The sequence below is a fragment of the Corythoichthys intestinalis genome, chromosome 12, assembly GCF_030265065.1.
Source record: "Corythoichthys intestinalis isolate RoL2023-P3 chromosome 12, ASM3026506v1, whole genome shotgun sequence".
Classification (NCBI taxonomy): domain Eukaryota; kingdom Metazoa; phylum Chordata; class Actinopteri; order Syngnathiformes; family Syngnathidae; genus Corythoichthys; species Corythoichthys intestinalis.
In genome coordinates this window covers 31930971-31958894 of record NC_080406.1, presented here as the reverse complement: position 1 = coordinate 31958894, position 27924 = coordinate 31930971, and the positions used below count along the sequence as shown (strand labels likewise).

General features: G+C 38.7%; 1 protein-coding gene across 1 annotated transcript; it reads left to right on the top strand.

Annotated features, from left to right (window-relative positions):
• Window positions 1-458: 458 nt before the first annotated feature.
• On the top strand, window positions 459-25804 carry stam2 (signal transducing adaptor molecule (SH3 domain and ITAM motif) 2). Its single transcript, XM_057852543.1, has 14 exons — window positions 459-820; window positions 1462-1546; window positions 1663-1738; window positions 4265-4360; window positions 4501-4647; window positions 12040-12109; window positions 12696-12903; window positions 14395-14489; window positions 14585-14667; window positions 15307-15394; window positions 15468-15522; window positions 15588-15732; window positions 20576-20724; window positions 24348-25804. The coding sequence occupies exons 1-14, from the start codon at window positions 577-579 to the stop codon at window positions 24541-24543; spliced, it is 1737 nt and encodes a 578-aa protein (XP_057708526.1). The 5' UTR covers window positions 459-576; the 3' UTR covers window positions 24544-25804.
• Window positions 25805-27924: the final 2120 nt, after the last annotated feature.

Sequence of the window (27924 nt, the reverse complement as noted above, 5' to 3'; positions counted from 1 at the left end):
TTATTATCAAAATATTACTATTAAATTTCAAAATTTAAGATACATTTAAGAGGTTTCTATTTATTTGGATTTTTTTTTTTCGCAGCGGGGAAGAAACTCCAGATGGATGGGTGCCATAAATATCGCATATAAAACTAGATGTCATAAGGCGAAGTCGGCGATGTAAGTGACTGGCGGCCACCGTGCGTCGGATAACTTCCATAGTGAACTAAGGTGAGTATTTTTTTTTTTTCATTAAACTGCTCTTAACAAACTTAATTCTGAGTAGGCAGTTAATATGATGAATATACAAAAATAATATTTTTTATTATGTTTATTATTATGAAAAACTAAGCTGTTTGAAAATCGGTTGGTCAATTTATTGCTATTTCAACGACTACACTCCTCGTCATTGGCTTACAGCGACCATTAGACATCTAGTGTTCTACACACGATATTTATAAAGGCGATGGCGTCATGAAATGGGTGCAATTTTACCTTAACTTCTGCGTTAAATAAATACATTTTAGGCTCAGATTAAGAATACACACCTTGAATTAACAAATTAAATAATATTTATTTAGGAAATTATTAATAATGAAAGTAAATACATTTTCTTTCTTTAAAAAACGTGAAGGAAGAAAAACGGATCAGGCACCTCCAAAGACAGCCAAGTTCCCGGAAGTGCAGACAGTGCGACTTTACTGGACAAGGAATCGATATTTATTTAGCTTCTTTTTCCATCGAACTAACCTGACACCGCACTATATCCCCTTGGACACTGTGTTGTACCTCTTCATAATGCCTTTATTTGCCCAAAACCCATTTGATCAAGATGTGGGTAAGTGAATCTTTGCCTATGTTTTGGTGAGAAGAAGTCCACTTGTTGCTAACTTTAGCTTAGCTGGAGTTATGTACTTCGTTGTTACCTGGCGCGTGTACTTCTTGACCGTTGACAGCTAACAATATTGTTTCAAAGTTTCATATTTCTATGCGAAACGGGATATTAAATGATACATTTCTCAATTACTAGTTGGTTTAAATGAGAACGGGTCATACAAAGGAATGCGAATACTTTGTGACCTGGCTGGTGTGTCATGATCACCTGATAGGAATGTAGGTCATCTAAAATGGATGGACATAGGAATGTAGGGCATCTTAAATGGTTGGACATTCAAAGCTTTTGAACCCAAACCCAACAAAGGGTTTAATATGTGTAATATTTGTTAATTGTCAGTAGTAAATGTCAGTAATACAACAGTAGCTAAATGATTGAGACACGTTTGTTTCACTACATGTTCACTTAATCCCACAAAACAAATCAACAAAACAAAATCAACAAAATCTTGAAAAAATATTCAAATATCCTGATACTAAGATACTCCTCAAAGCTTTTCAGAGTTTTGGGGTTTAGATCAGTTTGCTCTGTCTCCATTTTTGGCCCATGCTGTATTTTGACATCAATGGTATGTTTGTTTGCAGAAAAGGCGACCAATGAAACAAACACGACAGACGACTGGGGACTTATTATGGACATCTGTGATAGGATTGGAACTGTGCCCAATGGGTATGTCCATAAGGGATTGAAATGAACACTCACTCTCCAGAATTCTTAAACTAAGCTTTGCTTTATTTTGTGACGTATTTCTAGTTGTGATTTTGTTGTTGTTGTTGTTAATCCAGAGCCAAGGACAGCCTGAGGTCTATCATGAAGCGAGTCAACCATAAAGTGCCTCATGTTGCCATGCAGGCGCTCAATGTGAGTTTGTTACCAGTAATGTGACACTGGCTTCTTGACTTTCAAGACGTATTTCGACATCAGTCAGTGTTTAGCAAAACCTTAAGTTTCTATTAGAGCTGAAACGAATACTCGAGTAACTCTAGTTTAAAATCTGATCCGAGTAAATTTATTCACCTCATGGAATCGTTTAATTTTGCCAGCTCTAAGCATCGCGTTTTGCCCGGACTACTTTTAATGTGGGAAAACGCGCTGACGTGACGTGCGTAGAGGAAGAAGCAATAATAAAAAATAAAAAAAAAACTTACTGCAGCCGACAGCCGCTACAAACTACGCCGACGTTCCTAAAAACTACGCCCGCATGATGCTAGTGTGGTAGCAGGTAGTGTCCGATGCGTCTCATAGATATCGCATGCATTTAGGACTAGATGCGAAATGACAGACTCGGCCGCGTCTGGGCAGTGTTAGTAAACAGCAGCGCTCTTTAAGCAGTAGACTTCTCAGCGCTAATAAATATAACGTTACTGTCACTCGCTCACATAACGTTAGCCCTTCGGAGGGCTAGGTTTCTATTGATTATGACCACTGTCGATGCGTGGCAAATGTGTCTTACATACAGGCTTTATTTAATCTGTAAAAAAACAGAGTGATGAGGGTGTACAATTAAAAAATAAGAAAGCTAACTCAGTTTTAGCTCAGTAGTCATTGCTGAATAAAACACCAAGTAGCACTGGTCCCTATGTGCTCCAAAACAGCAGGTATCATACATTTATTTTGAACACTGCGAAAACTCAAAATACTATCAGTACTTAAAGTGTAGACTAACTTAAAACTTCACTAGAACTTAAAAATAGCTTGACACAAATGGAAATTCAATTGAAACACGTGGGAAAAACACCTAGCTTTCAAGTGATGTGTGTTATCAAGCGTAATTATATTTTTGTGTAAGAAATATGTTTTTTTTTTTAATAAGATCTAGAAGTTTTTTGAGTGAAAGCAGTGATTTTTTTTTTCTATTCACATCTGATGCAATTGTTGGCTGTTTTCAACAATGTACATAGAAAATAAAGACATGGATTGACTGAAAATGGTTCAATATTGGATTAAATGTCTTTTTTTCTCATGTGTATTTATAATTGCTCTTTACCCAAAAAAAACATGTTTTATCCGATTACTCGATAATCGATAGAATTTTCAGTCGATTACTCGATTACTAAAATATTCGATAGCTGCAGCCTTAGTTTCTATGTATAAAAGAATACACTGGCAGGGTTCCCGCAAGTCCTTACAAAGTCTTAAAATGTCTGAAATGTAAAATCATGATAAACAAGGTCTTAAATGGTCTTAATTTTAATGGAAAATTGCAGTAGGTTTAAAATTGAATGGTGTGTATTTGTTTTATTAATGCTTGTGCCCTAAATATAGGGGTGTGGAAATAATATATGTTATACGGTATGTTGTCCGCAACCTCAGCGTACGTCAACGACTTGAGTTGTCGCCATGACGCCATTTCCTGGTTATTCCTGGTTGTAGAGATGAGCAGGGATATGCAGTGATGTAAAAGTGTGAGTTTAATCAAAAATGGATGGAAGATGGTTTATTTAAGAGGTGGTTGGCCCCTGGTGAAAGTAACAAAAGTGCCCGGTGCAAATTGTGGCAAAAAGACTTTTTCTCTAGGGACAATAGGGGTCAAAGGCGTTGAGTCGCACATGAGAGGAGAAAAACACAACAGTTCTGTGGCAGCAGTAAAAGTTTACAGCGAAATAAAATGAGTTTTTTTTTTTTCATCAGAAATAATTGCGACTAGGGCTGTCCCAAACGACTATTTTTGTCCTGATTAGTCAGCCAACTATTTTTACGATTAGTCGACTAATCTAATAATATATATACAGTATTTTTTTTTTTTTTACTAATTTCGCAATGAAATTTTTATTGACGCTTATTCATTCACAAAAACACATTTTGGAACACTTAAATTCTTTATTAAAGTACAAATTAAAACGTAAATAACAATAATAAATCACAAATAGACAATCAAATGCTGATAGCATTAACTAGTGCAAACGAATAGAATGTAAACATTCAGAACACTGACTTCGCCTTTCCAACATGATTCAAAACAATTCTTGAAAAAAATTTTCTAGCATTAATATTATAGTATACTACTATATATAATAGTATTATATTAATAATTATTCTTTGCCAATCAGATTTTTCAACATGGGTGTCATTTTATAGCTATTCTTAGTGTAGAATCTTAATTCTGAAGTATGTGGGAGTAACTCCAGAAATCGTTATTTATATGACGAACATGACGTGCTTTTATTTTTTAAATGTTCACCGGTTCACCGGAAGTATGCTCGCTAAACCGCCAACCGTAAGCTTTACACTGCAAAAAAAAACACTTTTCATCATTGCATTTGGGTTCAGTAGTAGATGTTTTTGTTTGTTTGTTTGCAAATGCTAATGTTAACCAGCGATTTTTAATGTTTAAAGTGTGACCTTTTAACCACAAGTCAACTATTTGACTTTCTTTTTTACTTTCAGTTGCTGGGTGCCTGCGTGTCCAACTGTGGCAAAATCTTCCACTTGGAGATTTGCTCCAGAGAGTTTGCGAGTGAAGTGCGCAGCGTGCTGGGAAGGGTTTGTGCACCTATCAAAAATATTAGTGTTGAATATACTGTACAAAGTGATCTAGTCCTTATACCCCAGTCCTAGTTGTCATACTTACATTATTGAAAAACATTTTTTGGGGAGTAATGAACGTATTTGTGTTTTGGTAGGCGCACCCCAAGGTGTGCGAGAAGCTGAAGGCGCTGTTGGTAGAGTGGGCCGAAGACTTCCAGAAGGATCCTCAGCTCAGCTTGATCAGCGCCACAATCAAGTCGCTGAAAGAGGACGGCATCAGCTTCCCGACTGTGTCCTCACAGGCAAGTCTCAAGTAGTTTGCTACAATGTGAGGATGTGTGGTCTCGTGTCATTGCAGTGCCCTTTCGTCTTGATGAACCTTTTTAGAAACAATGGTCACTATACTGAACAGTAAGGGTGTAACGGTACATGTATTTGAATTGAACCATTTCGGTACGTGGTTCGGAACGGAGGCGTACCGAACGAGTTTCTGACGTAATGTAACCCTTACTTTTCGAGGCTGTGAGTCGATCGAGTTAGTTTCTTTGTGTAGATTATATTTACTCCGTCTTCTCTGCTATAATAATGAGGACCAAAACGGTAGGACAGTATAACCCAGAAACGTCAACGGCGCGAGAATGTGGCCGCTGGAGAACGCAATGACACGCGGGCGTTAAAAGTCAATCAGCCAAAGCATACCAGTCGCAGTGCGGCTGCGTGTTAGACACGTCCCAGAAGCGGCTCAACGCGACGCACGCGCAAAGAACGGCAGAGTTTATTATTTGACGCGAGACGCGACCCTCCTGCGTCAATACTACTACCGGTAGCTAGGGTCGGGCAGACCGGAAGTCACTCGTGTAAAAATAGGGTGGATCCGGTCGATTTTCAAACTCATATGCAATCGTAACCCACTTTTTGAGTCCATCACATCTCTTGAGTGGTAGATCGGGGCACAGTTGACTTGTCTTTGTTGATTTACTGCTGTCTTCTCTGCTATAATAATAACCAACATGGCCCGTGTTCAATACAAAACCCTCCTACCACAACAAAACAAGTAGGAACTGATATTCACATAGGAACTAAAGTTATACAACATAAAATATACAATATAAATGAATACTACATCACATTTGTAAAATATAAACACATAATAAAATAAATATTAGCCCATTTAAATAAAATAAATTGAAATGAGCTAAAACACCTGTAATTAAATATTAAGAAGAATGCACAGATCCTGCTTATACAATTAAATTTATTAATTTCTGTGTGGCGCTTTAACTTGAGAAAATCCACCAATAAAGCTTTTGAAAACCGTTCATTAAAAAAAAAAAAAAAAAAAAAAGATTCATTGAGGCATTTCATTTGTAAAATACGTGTTAAAATCTTTGTCATTGGGATTGCTTTTCTCTTTAGCACAGGACTTCTTTTTTCTTCTTTCTTTCAGAAAGAAAGCCGACCAATACGCGGGGTCTGAAAGGCAAATTGTTGTTGGATTATCTTTAAATACCCGCTACTTTTTGAGCAGAATTCTAGCTTTGTATAGGCTAGTGCAGGGGTTTTCAACCCAGTCCTCAAGGCACACTGTGGGTCCTGGTTTTTGTTCCAGCCGATCCAGCAGAGACAGTTGAACCAATGAGGCTTCTGCTAAAACAAGCCACACCTGACTGCAATCAACTGATTGCACTTGTAAAACACCAGATTGGGGAAAAAGTGTTGTCATCTTGTTTGGTAAGAATGAAATCCTGCACCCACAGTGTGCCTTAGTGGAATAGGTTGGGGACCCCTGGGCTAGTGTTCCTATTGTTGAAAGCACAAAGGTGTGTAATAAACAACTAGCACATTTATATTTTGCATTTTGTTTTCTTACTGTACCGAAAATTAGCTGAACCGTGACCTCAAAACCGAGGTACGCACCGAACCGAGATTTTTGTGTACCGTTACACCCCTACTGAACAGCTATTGAAAAGATAAGACGGAGGATCTTTAACTCTTTATAGAGCAACTGACTATAGCCCCTTTCAGACATGAACTCAGGTTTAATCCCGGGATTTAAACGGGCAACCCTTACATCTGAAAGCAATTTCCTGGGTCGACTCACACTGAGATGACACGGACATTAACCCGGTCGCGTCCTAGTAAAATGTCCGGGACTTACTCGGGACGTCGCAAGTGTGAAAGCAGCAATTTAATTTCCAGGTCACAGCATGAAGGCTGATGACGTAGATATCTTGGCGGGCAGATCAACATTTCCTCTTTCTTAGGAGTAAAACGAAAAGCGGTGAACAAACATCGCAATTATCAACATTGCAAATGGCGTACCGCACGCATGCTATTTTTAGACCGTGACGTCTCATCTTAAAGCGGAAGTAACGCAGAAGTGGCACATTATAGACCCGCCCTCGCATAGAAACAATGTTAATTCTGCTACTTTTTTTTCCGATAATCTTTCAAAAACAAACAAGCCGATCACACATTGCTTTTTTGGAACTTTTTGGACATTACGACATACGAAGTATGTTTTCTTCATACGTTTCCCGAAACCAAAAACTCGGGAGGAAAAAATGTGAAGAATGAATCAACTTGCGCGGACTTTTAACACCAGCTCGGTGAATCCATTCACATTTCATTTGCAGCAAACATTTTGTTGAGTTGGCATGGTCTTTTAGAGGACGAAGAGGTAAGCCATTTTGATATTTTCAACTTATTTTTTAGCGTGACGTTGTGCCGTACTGCTTCTGTCCGATAATGAATGACCTGAAAAGAATTAAAATGGTATCTGACTGCCACTGTTGCCTTTTCTGTTGTAAAAGAAAAACAAACTTAGTAAGGGGGAAGTGTAAATAAATTATAGAATTAAGATTTGTTATCAATGAAAAAATTAAAAGTGTTCGTTGGCTGTCACTGAGAAGCGTCTCCGATCGCTACACAAAACTAACTAAATTACCCCCAAGAACGGTCAGAGATGTAGGACAACCAGAGGGTATGGTATATAGGAAAGACAGGGCTGGTGGTAAAGGATAGCTTGTTGAAACAGGAGAATGTCATTGTCAGTCGCGTAAGAAAAAGGTGTCGATAAAAAAGCTAAGCCTACGCTAAGGTCGGCTCGTTTTTTTCGTCTTTTACAGCCCCCGACACTAAAGCCATCTCTTTAACTGAACATTTTTATGTGCTTCCACATCTTTGCAAGTGAACTTGACACCAGGGACATCATTTTCGGAGAGAATTGGTAGGTTTAGCTTTGTAAACATCTCCTTTGAACACGATTTCCATTCATTTCTTATTGGAGACAAACGGAAGCGTGTCCTCCCTTAGCAACAGTAGCTAATGTCATGAATATTAATGAGCGGAAGTGACGTGTTACTTGCGGTACGCCATTGGAAAGAATAGCAAACTTAAACTGGAAAAAGAAACTACATTAATTTGCTACAGGATCTAAGAGCCGAGGAAGAGACGGTCCATCGGCCCGCATAACGTCCTCTGGCCTCTGTTCGCCAGTCTTTATGAGTTAAGGTGACAATTATTATTGTGGTAACATCGCCAAAGAAATAGCCAGCTTCGTCAAGGTTTTTATCATTTATTTCAGAACTTGTGCAACACAACATGCCTACTGTCCGCTGCAGTTGACAGTGTTCTCAACAAAACGTTAAAAGGAAAAGTAAACTCTCAACAGCACCGCTCCCTCTCTTTGTCACGTCAGCGACACGTTGCGTTCAGATACAGCACGCAAAACATGGCTGCCACATTAGAACCCGATTCGTTCCATTATTACAGTTACATTACAATTTTTTTTTTTTTTAATTCTGGTTTTTATTAATAATTTATTTGTTTTGCTATTTGTAATTGTCATTTTTAATAGTACCAGCAGTATTTACAGTTGGGCAAATAAGTATTTAGTCAACCACCAATTGTGCAAATCCTCCTACTTGAAAAGATTAAAGAGGCCTGTAATTGTCAACATGGGTAAACCTCAACCATGAGAGACAGAATGTGGAAAAAAAAACAATAGACAATCACATTTTTTGATTTTTAAATAATTTATTTCCAAATTAGAGTGGAAAATAAGTATTTAGTCACCTACAAACAAGCAGATTTCTGCCTGTCAAAGAAGTCTAACTTCTTCTAACGAGGTCTAACGAGGCTCCACTCGTTACCTGTATTAATGGCACCTGTTTTAACTCATTATCGGTATAAAAGACACCTGTCCACAACCTCAGTCAGACAAAGAGCTGTCGAAGGACACCAGAGACAAAATTGTAGACCTGCACCAGGCTGGGAAGACTGAATCTGCAATAGGTAAAACGCTTGGTGTAAAGTAATCTACTGTGGGAGCAATTATTAGAAAATGGAAGACATACAAGACCACTGATATAATCTCCCTCGATCTGGGGCTCCATGCAAGATCTCACCCCGTGGCGTCAAAATGATAACAAGCAAGCATTTCATTGCATGCCATTGATGGCGATAGACCTCCAATTGATTTAAACTGGGAAGACTGGCTGTAAATGCTCATCTTTCAGTGCCGATGATGCCGCTAGATCTCTAATCCATTTTGACTGGGACTGGGACTTCCCAGTCAAAATGTATTGGAGGTTTAGCGGCGTCATTGGCACTTGACCCCCAATGCATTTTGAGTGGAAAGTCCCAGTCCAAGTCAAAATGGATTGGAGGTCTAGAGGGTGTAGAGGTGAGCGGAAATATGCAGCAATAGGGAAGTGTGAATTTAATCAGAAATGGATGGAAGATGGTTCATGGTTTATTTTGACTGGGAAATCCCGGTCAAAATGGGTTGAAGGTTTAGCGCCATCAATTGCAGCCAATAAGTTCCCTTCAGGGGTTAAAAAAAACAATTAGGGTTTAAAGTGCCTGTGACATGAAAAAGCATGTTTATTTCATAATACACGCGGTATTTTATGCTCCTGAATGATATGGACCGTTTGGATGTGTGTGGAAGCAATCGCTATATTTGTTTAGTTTCTTGAATCCCGCGCCATGAAAATGAGTGACTTCCGGCTTCGGTCTTGCATTGAGGAGGAGGGCGCTGTGACGTGTACGGGTGAAGGCGTCCTCTTCACGAAACAGCTGTACTGTTGTGTATGAGGACTAAGGATTCAGCTGATTTTGCAGATTAATATGTTTATTTTTCGCATCACGCCAGCCAAACGGCTGCAGAAAAATCTTGCTTTATGAGGGAGAGGCGTGTGCGCCTTTTTGAAGTTTTAAAAAGTTCCCATTCACCGTGGATATTGGCCAAGCCCTACTACTGTGGTACCATTGGACATACGAGGAAGTGAGTAAACATCTTGTTTTGTATTATGTCAAATATTAATACAGCGATTACAAAGTAAACACCACAAACTTTCTTTAAACAAAGGACTACTTACGTTTGATCATTGATAGTAGTGATGCACGATAATACATTTTTCAACCGATATCGATAACCGATAATTTCCTGCCCCTTCAACCCGATAACCGATAATGTCACTCCGATAATTCTATTCAAATATGTGTGTAAAATTTTAAAGTATACAAAGAGCAAATGTTACTGTGCAAAAATGTAATTTAGTCCTATTTTTTTTCCACATCAAATGTGAACAAGTAGTAAATTCCAACAACTGAACAATGGCAATGATGTGTAATGGTAAGCTTTTGACAAAAATTACTTAGAGAGTAAACACCCAAGTTGCACAAAAATGCCTTTAAAAGTAAGCCATTCCTAACATATATCGCATTACTACACTGCAAAAACACCTGCTTAAAACTAGCAGAAGTGGACAAAACTGTTCATTGCGCACATTTGGAGGCTAAATCAAGTATATAATTATCGGATTGCATTATCAGTTGAATTTCGTCTTATCTGGATTATCTGTGTGACGTCATTATTGCCATTATCGGCCGATAATTATCGGTGACCGATATTATCGTGCATCTCTAATTGATAGGCATGTAAAAAGCTCTCCTCGTGCACATTAGCTGCACGTTAGCTGCACAACAACTGCAGCCGCCCTCCTCTGGGGAACGAACTGTAAATTGCTCTCCGCCGGGCAGTTTGCCGATCCGCAAAGACAATCGACAACCCAGTCGTCAGGGCTGGTTATGTGTGATTTTCCACTTCGAAGACTTTGAAACATCACGCGGGTTAGCATGTCGGCTAGCTGTCACGCCTCTTAGTTTGTTTACGTTCTCCGAAGCCGGGGAAGGGAAATGACAGAAGCCCAATTTAGGTGTCATAAAATATTGTTCGGGAGGTCCGACAGTAAAGGGGAAGTCGACAGTTTTGACCATTATGGAGTAATTTTGCCATGTCGTCCTGAATAAGTGCATTTTTATTATTTCATATTCCATTTAGCACAAGACTTATTTGTCACGACCATGCCATTTATTTAGCAATTTGGGAAAAATACTTGGATAAAAGAATATCCTGTAAAAATATTGGAGAGACAGAAACAATGACATCTTGCAGCTCTCTTGGTCGCGTTTTCCTCGTTGTGAATAATTCCCCCTCAACGGGCTGACTAGTCCTTCTCAAGCCATTAATTTAGTTATTGGGGAAAAATACATGGATAAAAAGTATATCCTGTAAAAATATTGGAGTAGAGAGACTGAAACAATGACATTTTGCGGCTCTTCGTTGCGTTTTCCTCGTTCTGAATAATTCCCCCCTCAACGGGCTGACTGGTCCTTCTCAAACCATTTATTTAGCTATTGGGGAAAAATACTTGGATAAAAAGAATATCCTGTAAAAATATTGGAGAAGAGAGACTGAAACAATGACATTTTGCGGCTCTCTTCGTCGTGTTTTCCTCGTTCTGAATAATTCCCCCTCAATGGGCTGAATAGTAAAACCGATGAGCCCATTCTCCCGCTGACGTCATCCACCTGTTGGGGACGCTAGAGCCCTATAATGGTAGGCGTGGCTAACCGGCAGATTAAAATACTCATTTCTCGTCATCTGCGCGTTGCTAAATTGTTGTATATAGTCGAATCGTCTCAAAATATGATTCTAATTCACATAATAATGCTATATAAAACTTTTTTTCTCCTGTCGTATGCTATTTAAAGAAAAAGACAACGCCTTTATCATGGGTGTCCATATTATTTAGACTATAAGTCACACTTAAAATTCGTCATCTTTCCTCCAAAATTGATTACGTGTGAATTCTGGCTGTGCTTAATGTCCTGGACACTATTTGAAGCCTGATTTCATTACCCTCTAGTAAAGTGCTCAAGACAGACATTCATAGTTCATCAAACCCATAGTTACAGCAACACACAAAACCATTATTACAATGTTAAAAGATAAAGAACAAATGACACAGTGACATTACTTCGCCTTATAATCAGGTGGGCTTTATAATCTGGAAAACATGTTATTAAATTGAAAAAAACACAACATTTCATTTTTCGGATGTGTAATAGTGGAGAATGGGAAAGAACAAGCTGCAACAAAATGAAAAGGCATTCACTCAATGGCTGATATTGACGGTGATAGAAGTCCATTCCATTGTGACTTGTAGAGGCTGGGAGTGCATGACAGCTGCCAGTCAAAATGGATTGGACCTGAAAGGAAAGGGTGACATTTTTATAGCAGATGAGTTGTCTATTCTGAAGAGGAAGCGCAGGTAGCGTCTAGCTTTTGATGCTAACCGCACCCCACTTTTTGTTAACCTTCTCTCTTTCTGTGTACACCTCAGGGATCCAATGTGAAGGTCAGCAGCGCTCCTGCCGTGAGCAAAGCAATGGATGACGATGATCTGGCCAAAGGTAGATCATACCTAATGAATCTAGAAATCTGTTTACCGTATTTTTCGGACTATAATTTGCACCTGAGTATAAGTCGCACCAGCGCAAAAATGCGCAATGAAGAGGAAAAAAAACCCATATAAGTCACACTGGAGTATAAATCGCATTTTGGGGGGAAATTTACTTGATAAAATCCAACACATAGAACAGATATGTGATCTTGAAAGGCAATTTAAAATAAAAATACAATCGAGAACAACATGCTGAATAAGTGTACAGTATGATAATGTTACATTATGCATGAACAACAAAATGCGAACGTGGTCGGCATGATGATGTAACATAGTTATTAAGACTTATTCAGATTCCAAAACACCAAAATAACATGAGAAATGATATAATAATGTGTTAATCATTTCACACATAAGTCGCTCTAGAGTATAAGTCGCACCCCCAGCCAAACCATGAAAAAAAACTGCGACTTATAGTCCGAAAAATACAGTATTAGCATTTTTGGTCCTCCCCATGTTTTTGTGATTTACTATTCACAGCAGTTGCTCAACACGTTTTCAATACACTTATCCCCTCCGTGTTCGTAACATGGCAGCCATCGAGCTCTCCTTGCAAGAACAGAAGCAGCAGGCCGAATCGCGCCCTCCGACGCTGACCGCCGATTCCCCTAACTACGCTAACAGCGAAGGCAGCAGCACGACGCAGGAAGCGCGCAAAGTCCGAGCACTTTACGACTTTGAGGCGGCCGAGGACAACGAGCTCACTTTCAAAGCCGGAGAGCTCATCCTGGTTTTGGATGACAGGTACGGTTGACAATTTAAGAGCGTTTGGTTCATTTTTAAGTTCAAATTTAAGTTTTTAACACTTGCATGCATGCATGGATTATGAATTACAATTAAAAGGCACTCATTTAACGCATCGGCTGCCACTGACGGCATTGACTGGAAGGGGCTAACTATCCACCCCTCCAAGTCAAAATGGATTGGATGCCTAGCACCATCAATGGCACTAAAAGTTCTCCGCTCGGAGGGCCGCTCGCATGCGCGTTTGAGGCTTCCATCCATATCCGCTTGAGGGGAGCGCATCCGGGGGAGAGGAACCTGACAACCCACCCCACCCCCCGACCATGCGACAGCTGCGGGCCAGCCAGAGCATTTAGCAGTTTAAATTAACTGTACATCTATCGCCATTAATGGCATGAAATGAGTTAAATACTATGAAAAATAATCGACTTTCAAGCACTACTTGGAGCTGTGACAAGTGTGCATATCTGTTTTTATTCATTTTGATTAATGTTGTTTTAGTAATAATGTATTCATAAATTGATTTACAATGATATAAAATACAATAATAATTCTGTTACATTCACTTGAGTAACTTCTTTTGAAAAATTGTACTTTTAAGAGTAGTTTTACAAAGCCATACTTTTACTTGAGTAGATTTGTGAAGAAAAACGCTACTTTTACTCCGCTGCTTTGGGCTACACAAGAGTCATTCCATTTTTTCTTTATTCTACATATTAGATTTATTTATTTGTTTTTGCTAGCGATGCCAAGAGTAGCCCTACCAATTTCAACAATGAGACGTCGCAACAATAATCACATGATTCCATTATACCAATCAGACGCAAGCTTGCTGTTCTATTTTTACCCCAGCCTGTTCAATCATGTGGTGTCTTTAAAGCACCGTAAAAATTGAAGTATTTGACATAGAGTGCTGCCCTCAACATGTCTCGAAAGCGCCGATTTTAACCTCTTTCCCAGTTTTTATTTGGCTCCGATTGACCACAGAAAACCAGAGATAGGATCCTTTTAATTTTATAATAGTAACTAGGAAGGAACGACAGTATTCACTATTCAAAATAGGAACTATTTTCTCAACTAGAGGGCACTCATGTTCTTTGGATAAATTTCTTTTTTTCTCTCTCTCTCTCTCTCTCTCTCTCTCTCTCTCTCTCTCGCCGGAATTATTTTCAACAGTTCATATAGATAACTTAGTGCTCAGAAAAAATACCATTGTTTAAAAAATAAATAAATCAATCAAACAAAAATGTAAGCAGTTACTCACAACGTTACTCATTACTTGAGTATTCTTTTCACCAAGTACTTTTTTACTAGAGTACATATTTTGGATGACTACTTTTACTTGAGTAATATTATTTTTGAAGTAACGCTACTCTTACTTGAATACAATTTTTGGCTACTCTACCCACCTCTGCTTGCTTCATAAAGGGTTAAAGGTCTTAAGTTACAACTTTTGAACAGCAGTCTCAATTTTTATTTTTGTCATTCTAGTGATCCAAACTGGTGGAAAGGCGAGAACCATCGTGGCGTTGGTCTCTTCCCGTCCAATTTTGTCACCACAAACCTGAACACTGAACCAGAAACAGGTTAATAGCACCCCCTCGTGGGAGGTCACCGCAGTTTAATGGCATTGATTTGATGTCGCTCTTTTTTAAATATTTTTTTTCTAAATTTCATTCAGTGCAAACAGTGGAGAAAGTGGTCAGTGCAGAGGAGTCGATCGTCGAACCCAAAATTGAGCCTGAGCCCATTTTCATTGATGAGGTCAGGTTTTAAACCTCTTTATTATTGTTTTTTTTGCTTAATTGATATGTCACAGAAATCGTCTACAATGCTTCAGAGAATGACTGAAAGGGACCCCTTTCTTACCACCGTAGTTCATATTTTCTATAAGTTTCCAGCAGAGTTTCAGCATTTTTAAAAGATGGTTTTTTTTTGTTCCAAAAGCAACACAAACAGAAGTATGAATATTGATGTGTTCCAGTGTGCATGTCACTTCCAATTTCTACTCGATTTTAAACATTCAAAGTTTTTCCAGGTATGTCAACTCATCGGAACCAGATAAGCTTAAAAACTGAGTTGTTTTTACCTTGACCACACACAAACTTTGCAAAATTATGACTTAAAACACTCAAAACTAAGCAAAAACATTAACAACCTTCCGTGTATTCTAACAACTTTTAAGTTATTTTATCAACTGCCATTAGACATAGACATCCATTAGATAGACATCCATTGCGTTTGTACAGGGACAGAGACATGAGTGGACGTATCTCTGTCAATGGCAGTGGAACCTGATTTTTGGAGGTTGGAGTTGTTTGAATAGGTCAAAGAGTGTGGATTGTGTTGGCTGACAAAAAATCTGAATTTTATATGTGCATTAAACCACTTAATGTCACTCAGGGGAAGATGGACAAAACGTTGGCACTGCTGCAGAACACCGATCCTGCAGATCCAAATCTAAACTCATCCGAGCTGATGCAGCTGGAAGGTATAAAGCCTCACACGACTGTAAACACACCTAAGCTTCATTAAGCACCTCTCTACTGTTTATGATTGAACAGGCGCGTGCGAGCAGATGAACCCCATGATTGACGATAAGCTGCAAGAGATTGACAGGTAAGAGATTTACAGAGCCGCTGACTGGACCGACACCGGTTTGAATCACATGTTTGTCAATCCAGGAAGCACTCAGAGTTGTCGGAGCTCAACGTGAAGGTTCTGGAAGCTCTAGAGCTTTATAACAAGCTTATGAATGAGGCGCCACTCTACCAGTCCTACTCTAAAATGGCCCAGTTTGGAACTACGCCCCCACCAGCTACCATGCAGGTCAGAACTAGTTTTTCTTAATTGTGGGGATTTTTTGCAAAGCTCCCCACATTTATAATTTGTGTTTGTGTCTCTGTCCACTATTTCGGTGTGCCGCACAGCCCACACATTTTCACACCGTTCTAACTTCAAAACGTTCCCAAAAACGCAGGTTTTTCGATGCAGTAGTGGTAAAATGTTTTTTTTCGACAAAAAAGGGCCATTCATTTCCAGTGGCAAAAATATAAAATTTCTGATTTTCAAAATGCCGTTTATCCTTCAATTTACTGGCAAAAACGTACAATTCTGCCAACATTTGACAAAACCTTCCCTACACATTGTAAATGGACCCATTAATTTTCAATGGCACACAACTCACACAAAAAATGTTTTTACGCACTCATATTTTCTCAGATTTTCAACTTGGACCTGCAAAAACTTCCATTGGTGGTCATTATTTTATACATATACAAAATATACAGGAAGTGACCCAAAATCAACAGTAAGTGAAGTGTAAATATCCTAAAATTAACAAGGAACTCATTGCCCGCCATTGACACAGACATTACCACAATTAACAGCGATAGATTTACCGTATTGGCCCAAATATAAGACGGACCTGATTATAAGACAACCCCCTCTTTTTCAAGACTCAAGTTTGAAAAAAGACTTTTTGAACACCAAATTTTTATACAGTAAATAATTACAGTACATCTGAAACAGGTCACTTCATGTTTGTTTTAGGGCATTTACAAGTTACTTCCTGTTGATTTTGAGTTACCTATTTATTTAGGGACATTCTTCCTTTTCAGTTAACCCAAAATCAACAAGAACTGACCTGTAAATACCCCAAAATCAACAGCAAGTGACCCGTAAAGTTCTCAGCAAAAGGAAGTGGAAGGAAAAAGAAGTGACAAGAAATCAACAGGAAAGGATGTGAAATGCACCAAAATGAACTCGTTGCCTGGAATTGGCTGCCACTGAGCCCCATAAACGTCCAATCCTGATTGGACGTCTACTAGTGACAAACTTATTCCAGTTCACAGCAGAAGGATGAAAAGCGCTTGTTTTTCTGTTTATTAGTTGTTTTGTAGAATATCCTAGAATGATTTCCTGACCCATGTATCAATAATTGTTGTGACGCCATATGGTGAGATCATTGCTATCGTGAGATTGTTATCGCAAATCGTATGGTGAGTAGACATATGCCGATTACCGCTTTCAAGTTATACCGTGGTATGAAAACGTCAGGGTTTCAAAACCGCACAAAATTTCCATCATACCGTCCCTAAGGTATTACCTATTTTTTATGTCCCAAAAATGCATGGAGAAATCCCTCGCTTGCACCTGTAAGGCTCAAACCTCCCACACCGGTTGTTGCTCAGTGTCAGTGAGTCAGATGTGCTACACGAGGGCTGGAGGAGTTGAAACTCCTGATCGTTTTCCCCCCATCGAAGAAAACGAAATCGCTTGTATGGGAATACTTCGGCTACAGAAAAGTTACAGAGGGCCGCGCCATAGAGGAGGACGGCCAACCGACATGTAAAACATGTTTGGGGAAGGTGGCTACCGAGGTGGCAAGACCTCCAATATAATTTTGCATTTATAAAAAAATAAAGCTTAGTAAACACTGTTATGAACGTTTCCCATCAGTTACGAGAGTTAATTCGAGCGTGTTTGGTGTGTCTAGCGGTGGTAAAACATTTTTTTTTCTCTCTGGCAACTTTCTGTGTTGAGAAAGAGAGTGTGTTTATAATGTAAACATGATACGAGTCATACACACGTGCTTTTTATGGAAAATAATTCAAATATTTTTGTTATGATTATAATGGTGAGCTGTGGGTTTAGGCTCACCTAAAGGACTGCATTTATTTTAATTTTATTTAGAATACATATTTTTTAATTTTACCTTAAAATTATACTTATGTTCCAATTTGCTAATATGTTTTGAAAAATATAAAAACTTCAATAGAAAAAATGTTTTTTGTTTGTTTGTTTTTTTAAACCCAGATATCTTAAAGTAACACATTTTAGAGCGAAAATTGCAACACCTTGATATTTTTGCTAAAGGTTATCATACCGTTAGAATATCATATCGGCACATGCCTAATCCTGAGGTACCCAGAGGCGCACACCCCTAGTGCAAAGTCTGCAAAAAGACTTTTTCATTAGGTACAATGGGTGTCAAAGCTATCGAGTTGCACATGACAGGAGGAAAAACACCAGTTACAGTGATTTTTTTTTTTTTTTTCATCATCGGTAATTATTGCGACATGTTTTGATCTTAAATTATATTCTTAAATTCTTAAAAATGTCTTTAAAAGGATTAAATTTGACTTTTTAAAGGGTGCAAGAACCCTATAAAAGGCCCCTCCCAGTGAAAATGGATTGGCTGTCTAATGCAGTCAATAGCAGCTAATGAGCTAACAAGTGTCCCGAAGATGCCCCAAAATTAATAGCAAAGCACCTCCATGCACTTTCTCCAAAGATTGCATTTTCTAGTTCTTTAATTCAGATTTTTACACATTGGTATAAGACTCAAACCGGAAATAATCCCCATCCAAATAAATCCACAGCGCGCCAGCTGAGCCTCATCTTTCGCTTCGTCAAGTGTGACGAGTCGATAAAAAACAGGCGAGTGAAGTGGTGCAAAAAATATTGTCACAGTTGATCGGGTGATGGAGATCACAATTCTTTATTTGACGGCGTGTTGACTCGACGTGTACATACTGCTTATACTGCCACATGCTGATGTCTTTTTATATTTGTTCAGTAAGTAAGGCAGGCTTTTTTTTCCCCGTCCCCAGAGAGCCTTCCAGTGCCTGCCTTTTTCCCTTCCCGGCCTCTTTTATCTACAATGATTGATGTTAGCGTTCATCCCTTGAGATTTTGGAATGTACACTTCAATGGGCAGCAAACGTCTGCCCTCGTTTCTGCTTTTCTAACATCCAAGTGAGCATAAATAGTACAATCAAGTTATCGGTCGGAGTGAAATGTTTCGACAATAAATATATTATTTTTCATTTTTCGTGAGGAAAAGTTTATAATAACAATATATAATATATATTATATAAATTATATAATATATATTATTATGTATATTATATAATAATATGAAGGGAGTATATTTGTAATTTGATCTAAAAAGGTGTAACTATATATATATATTTTTTTGGTGATGTTTTTCTGGAGGAAAAAAAATACAAAATTTTGTCCCCCCAAAAAAAGTTTTTTTTTTTATATTTTAAAAAAACAGAACATACTTCCAGAACATTTCACCTTTATGGACAGGTAAAAAATTTTAACTTTTTTTTTTTCCCTCATCTGACTTTGATTTACATTTGTGCCTCAAAAAAGAAAAAGACTGACTTTTTTTCTCCAAGTTAATTCTTGAAAGATTGACATTCAATTTTTAACTCCTTTTTACACTTTGTTTTTTTAGTTTGCCGTTTTGATTTCAAAAAGGGTGACCTACGTGAATTGTGTAGATCCTAGGAGAAAATTTTTAAGAGGGGGAGAAGTGTCGGGAGATTTTTTTTAATGTCGGACGCTTGGTATGCAAGCGAGGTAAGTGGCACAATGCCAGAAAAGCGCATCAGAGCGGCCAAAACATTGACTTATTTTAACGAAACAAAGGAGGGTATACTACTGTGTCCTGTCTCTTCAATGCCAAGCTTGGCAGCACGTCGGCCGTGAATGAACACCTAAGTTGTCACCCAGTTGTAATTTTGGAAGACGACAGGAGACAATTACAAGCTGGCAGATTGTAAATCCATCTAACAAACTAACTAACAACATGTTTTATTGAAGTTGCTAAGCCTGTCACGATATGCAGTAAGTCCATTTATCGCATGGTAAATAAAAATGAGGGCGGTAATTCTCACGGCTGCATTTTATCGCGTGCATGCATGCATACATTTGTGGGTGCGTGTACTCGTGCATGTTTATGGCATATGAGACTCCAGTCCCTTTCACAGACGTTTATTGCTCATCAACACGCCGTAGAATTAAAGTTCAGACTTACAAAATAAGGAAACACATCTATATTAAACACTGTAAACATTGCGGAGTGTAAAGCTTACTGTTAGCAGTTTAGCAAGCGTACTTCCGGTGAACATTTAAAAAATAAAAGCACGTCATGTTCGTCATATAAATAACAATTTCTGGAGTTAATCCCACATAGTTCAGAATTAAGATTCTACACTAAGAATAGCTTTAAAAATGACACCCTTTATGAAAAATCTGATTGGCAATGATTATAATACTATTATATATAGTACGCGTAGTATGCTATAATATTATTGCTAGATTTTTTTTTTTTTTTTAATTGTTTTGAATCATGTATGAAAGGCAAAGTCAGTGTTCTGAATCTGTTTACATTTCATTCTTTTGCACTCGTTAATGCTATCAGCATTTGACCTCATTGTTTATTTGTGATTTAATGTTGTTATTTACGTGTAGTACATTAGTAAAGAATTTAAGTGTTCCAAAATGTTTTTGTGAATTAATAAACGTCATCAAAAATGTCCTTGCTAAATTAGTAAACAAAAAAACTGGAAAAATTATTAGATTAGTCGACTAATTGTAAAAATAGTCTGCTGACTAAACGGGAGAAAATTTTGCCATTTTCTTGCCTGACTTTAATTACCGATTACTAATGTGTGTTTTTTTTTTGTTTGTTTTGTTTTGGGGGGGGGGAGTAAGAAAAACAATGTTTGTCGTTCGCATTACAATAAGTGGTTTCTTCAAAAATGAGGAAATATTTGAATTTAAATATTTTATTCCAATACAAATTTGTACGTGCAATATTCAGACAACATAAGACATATCTGTCATGGTGCTAACTTGTTCCGGTTGGGTGTAGGGTTACCATGGCCAAGTCGCCGCCGGTGCAGCTGGCTACCTACCCCCTGCTGTACCTCAGCCACCAGCCTACAGTATGCCCAGCGACCAGCCTGGAGCACTGCATTCTCTGCCCAACAACAGCCAAGCTGGACTTCCGACATACATGAGGTAAAAGTACAACCAATATATTGTCTCATGTTTTTACAACTGTTTTTGGCAGCTCTTTTAATTTTAGTCTCTAGGACAAAAATACTTATTAGTCTTAGTCCTATTTTAGTTATTTCAAAATGTGTTCGTCTTCGTTTATAGTCAACAAAAACTCAAATTTCGTCTGGTTTTAGTCGACAATTCTTAAAATGTTTTCGTCTACAAACTTTAAAAGTTTTAGTACATGAAAAAATAAATAACCCTAACCGCATAAATAAAGGGTTTCCAACAATTTCAAATGAACATTGACAGGCGAGCACATAACTGTAGAGTCTACAAGGACATCATCATCTTCATGATGATAACACACACTCAGCAGGAAAACAGCACATATGGAATTAATTAAACTCACCTGGACGCCGCGAACTGTATGTAAAAAGTTTTCCAAGCGTTTAAGAAGACACTCAAGAGTCATCGCGCTAAATGCTGATGCTAATGGGAACGCTATGCTAATTAGAGGTGGGAGTCTTTGGGCACCTAACGATTCGATTTCGATTCAGAGGCTCCGATTCGATTTTAAATCGATTATTGATGCATTGATTATTTTTAGATAAAAAGTAATTAGGTTCGCTACAACAGAGCCTTCTACAGAAGTCTACTGCTTTAACGAGCATACGACAGGAGAAAAAAAGTCTTAAATAGCATTATTATGTGAATTAGAATCATATTTTGAGACGATTCGACTATATACAACAATTTAGCAAAGCGCAGATGAAGAGAAATTAGTCTTTTAATCTGCCGGTTAGCCACGCCTACCATTATAGGGCTCAAGCGTCCCCAACAGGTGGGTGACGTCAGCGGGAGACTGGACTCATCGGTTTTACTATACAGCCCATTGAGGGGGAATTATTCAGAACGAGGAAAACGCGACGAAGAGAGCAGCAAAATGTCATTGTTTCAGTCTCTCTACTCCAATATATTTACAGGATATTCTTTTTATCCTAGTATTTTTCCCCAATAGCTAAATAAATGGCTTGAGAAGGACCAGTCAGCCCGTCGAGGGGGAACTATTCACAACGAGGAAAACGCAACGAAGAGAGCCGCAAAATGTCATTTTTTCAGTCTCTTTACTTCAATATTCAATCCAATATTAATCCAAGAGCTGCGAGATGTCATTGTTTCTGTCTCTCCAATATTTTTACAGGATATTCTTTTTATCCAAGTATTTTCCCCAATTGCTAAATAAATGGCATGGTCATGACAAATAACAGTCTTGTGCTAAACGGAATATGAAATCATAAAAATGCACTTATTCAAGACGACATGGCAAAATTACTCCATAATGGTCAAAACTGTCGACTTCACCTTTACTGTTGCACCTCCCGAACGATATTTTATGACACCTAAATCGGGCATTTGTCATTTCCCTTCACCAGCTTCGGAGAATGTAAACAAACCAAGAGGCGTGACAGCTAGCCGACATGCTAACCCGAACCGAGTTATGTTTCAAAGTCTTTGAAGCGAAAAATCACACATAACTAGCCCGGATTATTTGACATGACGACTGGGTTGTCGATTGTCTTTGCGGATCGGCAAACCGCCCGGCGGAGATCAATTTACAGCTCGTTCCCCAGAGGAGGGCGGCTGCAGTTGTTGTGCAGCTAACGTGCAGCTTTTTACATGCCTATCAATGATCAAACGTAAGTAGTCCTTTATTTAAAGAAAGTTTGTAGTGTTTACTTTGTAATCGCTGTATTCGTATTTGACATAATACAAAACAAGATGTTTACTCACTTCCTCGTAAATCTAATGGTCCCACAGTAGTAGGGCTTGTTTTGGCCAATCTCCACGGTGAATGGGAACCTTTTGAAACTCCAAAAAGGCGCACACGCCTCTCCCTCATACAGCAAGATTTTTCTGCAGTCGTTTGGCTGGCGTGATGCGAAAAATAAACATATTATTCCGAAAAATCAGATGAATCCTTAGTCCTCATACACAACAGTAGGCTGTATAGTGAAGAGGAGTCCTTCTCCCGTACACGTCACAGCGCCCTCCTCCTCAATGCAAGACCGGAAGTCACTCATTTTCATGGCGCGGGATTCAAAAAAACTAAATAAATATAGTGATCGCTTCCACACACATCCAAGCGGTCCATATCATTCAGGAGCATAAAATACCGCGTGTATTATGAAATAAACATGCTTTTTCGTGTCACATGCACTTTAAGATGGCGCCTGTTTACTAGCGCGGGAAAGTGTCATTTTGCATCTAGTTCTTGGTATATGATCTAACACGGCCGTCGTCTGTCATTTCACATCTAGTTCTAGATAGATGTGATATTTACCATAGCCGTATGTTTGTAGCAACTAGCAACTGGGCGCCATTTGTAGCGGCTGACGGCCGCAGTCAGGTATTATTGTTTTTTATTAATCTAGCGGCATGAGTTGAACATGATATTTACTCTCGGTCCGTTCCTCAATGCGTCCTGAAGACCGCGCTGACTGTGTTTTATTTCCGCTTTAACTGGTATAATTCAATAATCCGAATTTGGATGTTTGTGAATCATTCTCGAATCTTCCACGGCCGAAACGCAAATAATCTAAGAATCGGAAATTTCGCACGCCTCTGATGCTAATGCTACAAGCTGCATTCAGTGTGGGATGATCACTCAGCACAGACCTTTAAAGGCTAAAGCAAAGTGGCATAGCCAAGATAAGAAAACAAAACTTACTAAGCATCACCTAACACATGTTTCACAAAAGGAGCCTGGAATGGGCACGACCTTATGCCTGTGTGTGGACCGGGAGGGTTAGGGGGAGGCGCAACATGTCACGTGGATGACACAACCAAACACAGCTAAAATGCGTGCTCACGACACATACGATAAGAAAATATCACACATTGTGAACTTATGACGGAAACTATGCCGAAAGTCAAAGACATGGCAATTACGACTTTCTCTTTCTTGAGTGGTCTTTTTTTCCCCGGTGCTTGGCCGGGTGCTGCAGGTTTCAGAAACTTCAGGTTGCATGCGTTCACACGGGAGCGAGCGAGCGAAGGAGGTGTGTTTACGCCCACAAAGAGCAACGGCTGCAGCATAGAATATAAGGTCTTTGATCGGGATAGCGTAATGTCAGCAAAACACGGAACCACTGGGAATTAATGTGAAATAATAATTTTTTTTTTTTTAATTGACTTATTTTTACCGGCCTCACCAGACCAGTGGCTGGAGCTTTTTGTGCGGTCCTGACAGTATTAAAAGTACGTCTGGGCCACGGGGCCATTTGTATTGTCAACCCCTGAGGTGACTGACTCTGGTGGAAAAATATGCGATCGAAACATCCCTATTCCTAACATCTTAACCCATTTTTGCCATTGACGGAAATAAACGTCTAATCCATTTGAATCGGGATAGTTGGAATTGAATGATCCTGCTTTACTGCCCTTCACAGCGATTGACACCCGATCCAATTTGGCTTGGGGTTGGATCGCTGCCAGCACTCTCAATCAAAATAGTTTGGACACTTAGTGCTGTCATTGGTAGCTAATTAGTTCATTGCTGTCCAAACACACATCCTAACCAAGAGAAAAAAAAACATGTTAATGCGAAACTTGAATGTCAATGAGTTTTGTTTTGACAACAGCAACCTTGGCTCGCATCCTCATCACTACATCAACCCGGCAGCCGGTGGCACCGGTTACCCCCAGATGCCAGTGGACATGTCAGCCTACATGAACACCACCATGCCGCCCGGGTCCTACCCTCCTCTCCCTCCTTCCACCGCCGCCCCGCAGCAACACCACCAACAAGGGGCGTATTACCAGAAGCCCCTCCTCTAAACAAAATAGTACTTTGCACCTGTATGTGTGTGTGTGTGTTTGTGTGTAAGTGCATGTGTCCCAGTCTACATGACGACTACTTCTTCTGTGAAACGTCCCTGAAGCAAGAACGGACACACCCTTTCCCCGCCCTCATTTTGTCTTTTAATACCAAACTGATAGTTTTATTCTTTGACGTGAATGCGCGCAAAGGCCACCTGCGTGTTTTCAAGTACATGAGCCCTGTTGACACTGCTTTTTTCTCATCATCACGTGTGCCCTGCCAGACAAATCTGTTGGCAGTAGAGAGAAAAAAAGGGTTCTTCCTATGAAGAGTTCGTCAACTATGATGGAGTATTAAGGCCAATCAAACGGGATAAAGTCGAATTATTACAGGAATAAAGTCGTACATTACAATACTACGAGAAATAAGTTGCAATATTATGAGAAAAAAGTTGAAATATTACCAGAATATAGTCGTTTGGAGTATGATTACCAGAAAAAGTTGTAATATTACATTTAAGTCATAATATTACTTTTTTCTTCATAATATTACGACTTTAATCTCGTAATATTACAATTTATGACTTAATACTTATAATACGGCAACTTTTTTCTCACTTCAACATGTTTTTATTCACTTAGTATTACAATTTTATTCTTGTAGTTCCATTTTTTTTGTTCTTTGTTTGGCCCTAATACTCAGATTGCAGATTTCAACATAAATTGGTATAAGAAGTTACTTTATTGCTGCTGACGTGAAGTCTGTTGAAGTTGAACTGCAAGTTTTCACTCCTCAAAAGCCCCTCTCACACTGCTGTCTGTTAAAATGAGGTTTCAAAAGCCCTTTTCATGCCTGTTTGTGTTAGATTTTTTTGTGTTAGGTAGCAACACAGCATTCTAGCTTTTAGATGAACTCTTTTCATTCAGCATTTCCAGAAAATGGAAAGAACTTTTGACAACCAACGTCTCCCTCCGTTTTTCATCCATGTCAATCGTCAACATTTCCAGCATCCATTTCCTACATCTTTTTTGTGACCCCGTGATGTATATTTTCAATGTACAGTCGCACCTTAGCTTTGTATTTACCACTGGAGGCCTTGTCCACCTGCGTATCGACGATGCCAGCGTCACACAGGTGTGCTGCTACTGCGCTTGTGTATTATAAAGAAGCATAATAATGATAATAAATGTATATATTCCAGCAAAGTGCTCTTTTACCCTTTTGTAACTTGATGTTCTTTCAGAAAATAAAAAAATACAACAAACTGGAGTACGTATGCTTGATTGGTCAAAGGCGGATCCTCATCATTTATTCATCAGTGTGACCTTTTTATCGAGGCGCCTCACAGCTTTCCTGCATAACGGGGATCCTTGGATCGTTTTTCACCCTTGATGCTGCTGCTGCCTTTTATAATCAAAATAGCCTCATGAAATTGAAATTGGGGTTTAAAATATTTCCAATTCCTTTCGCCAGCAAAGAAATCATGAACAAAAAATGTACCCCATTAGGCTGCCATTGACGGTGATAGACGTCCAATTCATTTTGACTCAGTCAAAATGGGTTGGATGTCAATTGCCGTCAGTTGCAATGAAACATTTGCAGTTCAAATGAATTTGATGTCTATCGGCAGCCAAAGAGTTTAAATTTTGTGGAAGTAGGTCTATTCGTTTTTTTAAGTGAAAGCAACGCGATAGAAATTGTACCGAAAATTGTATTATCCCTTTATTGCCAAACGTATCACATTTGATACACCTAAAATTTCATGATTTTGAGACTAATTCCAAATTTTGACAATTCTTTTTGGAAAAAAAATGATGGATGCAAGTCAACACATGCATCTGCAGGTTCCATGCGAAAAACAGGATTTAGCAAGGATTATAGATATCAGAGCACTTATTACACATATTCATTTTGACTTTTTACAAAATTGAAAAAAAGGTTTCATGAAGACCTTATTTTTCAAATTTTGGGATTCTCTGATAATTGCTTCATATTGCAGGTATTTAAGGGTTATACACAGGGGTGCACATAAGTGGTCCGCATGCGCGCATGCGTACTGGACGTAGACAAACGCGCTGGCTCTCAACGGCTTCCATACGCTTTTGCGTACCGGTGGCTGACCACTGTATTTGTGGCGGACACGAGGAGAAAATAACTTCTCAAAATGTCAAAGAGGCAGGCCCCACTGAGTAATTATTTCCGTGTTCCCCCACCCCCGTCAAAAGAGACAGACAGACGACAGAGACGTCACCGGAGTTACCGAAAAAAAGGACTTTTGCTGAAAAGTGGCTGCAGGAGGACCATGGCTAGAAACAAATGATGCTCGCACGGAAATGTGGTACAAAATTTGCCGTGAGAATCCCAATGTCGCTGATAAGAGCAGCGCATTTTATCTAGGGTCAAAGAATTTCAGCCATCCAAACTTTGAAAAGCACGAAAAAAAACAGCATGTGGCAATTAAGCAAACTATCGATGTCAGACAGCACCCCACTCGCCCTATGGACAAGTGGTGGAATAAAGTTAATGAAGAACAGCGCCATGCACTGACAAACGTGTTTTTGCTCTTATTTCGCAAAGCTAAACATGCACTTATGAGGAGGACATCCCACTTTTACAAAGTCTTGGGGTTAATGTGGGAACCGCATAATGCCCTTTATTTTGAATTAGTGCTTTTATAATTATTTCTTTACATTTAACTTCAAACTGCCCATATATCTCTTTTAGTATTTTAAATTTCCTTAAACATTCTATACTTTCATTTTCTCACCTTTTATATGTTTAAATGATTGTACGGCGACCTTGAGTGCCAGAAAGGCGCCTTCAAATAAAATGTGTTATTATTATTATTGTTATTAAAGTAATGGCAATTTTGTTGTGCCAGTTGATGTTAATCAAGCATTAATTGTTAATATAATTAATTAAAGGTAATTGGCTCTAAGTAAAGCTTGTCATAATTTTAGCGAATCAGGCGGGTCCTCCTCTGAGAACCTGGGCAAAAAAAATATGTGCACCCCTGGTTATACACAATACAAATATTAATGATTATGATAAGTAAACTAAAATATGTACAGTCATGTAGAAAAATTAGGACACCCCATTAAATATTCAGTTCCGTATTTAGAAATGTTCACATATAAATGTCTGATCTTGTTTTTCTTTATCTCAGGAAAAGAAAGTGATTTATTTGCAGTTAAACAACAAAAATTAACATTGTTTTACTCATCAACCAAATACAGTATATCAACAAAAATGCATATTCTAACTAAGGAAAAGGGACACTCTACCACCTAATATCTAGTCTTACCCCCCTTTGGCTGAAATAATTTCAGTGAGATGCTTTTTGTAGCCATCTTCCAGTGTTTGACATCGGTCTGAAGAAAGTTTGCCCCACTCCTCAA

Bases quoted from the DNA above. Each gene is read 5' to 3' on its own strand.
- stam2 (XM_057852543.1), top strand. From the start codon at position 577: ATGAAAGTAAATACATTTTCTTTCTTTAAAAAACGTGAAGGAAGAAAA. The intron at 1,547-1,662 runs GTATGTCCATAA...TTGTTAATCCAG, and splicing joins ATTGGAACTGTGCCCAATGG to AGCCAAGGACAGCCTGAGGT. The intron at 12,110-12,695 runs GTAGATCATACC...GTAACATGGCAG, and splicing joins TGACGATGATCTGGCCAAAG to CCATCGAGCTCTCCTTGCAA.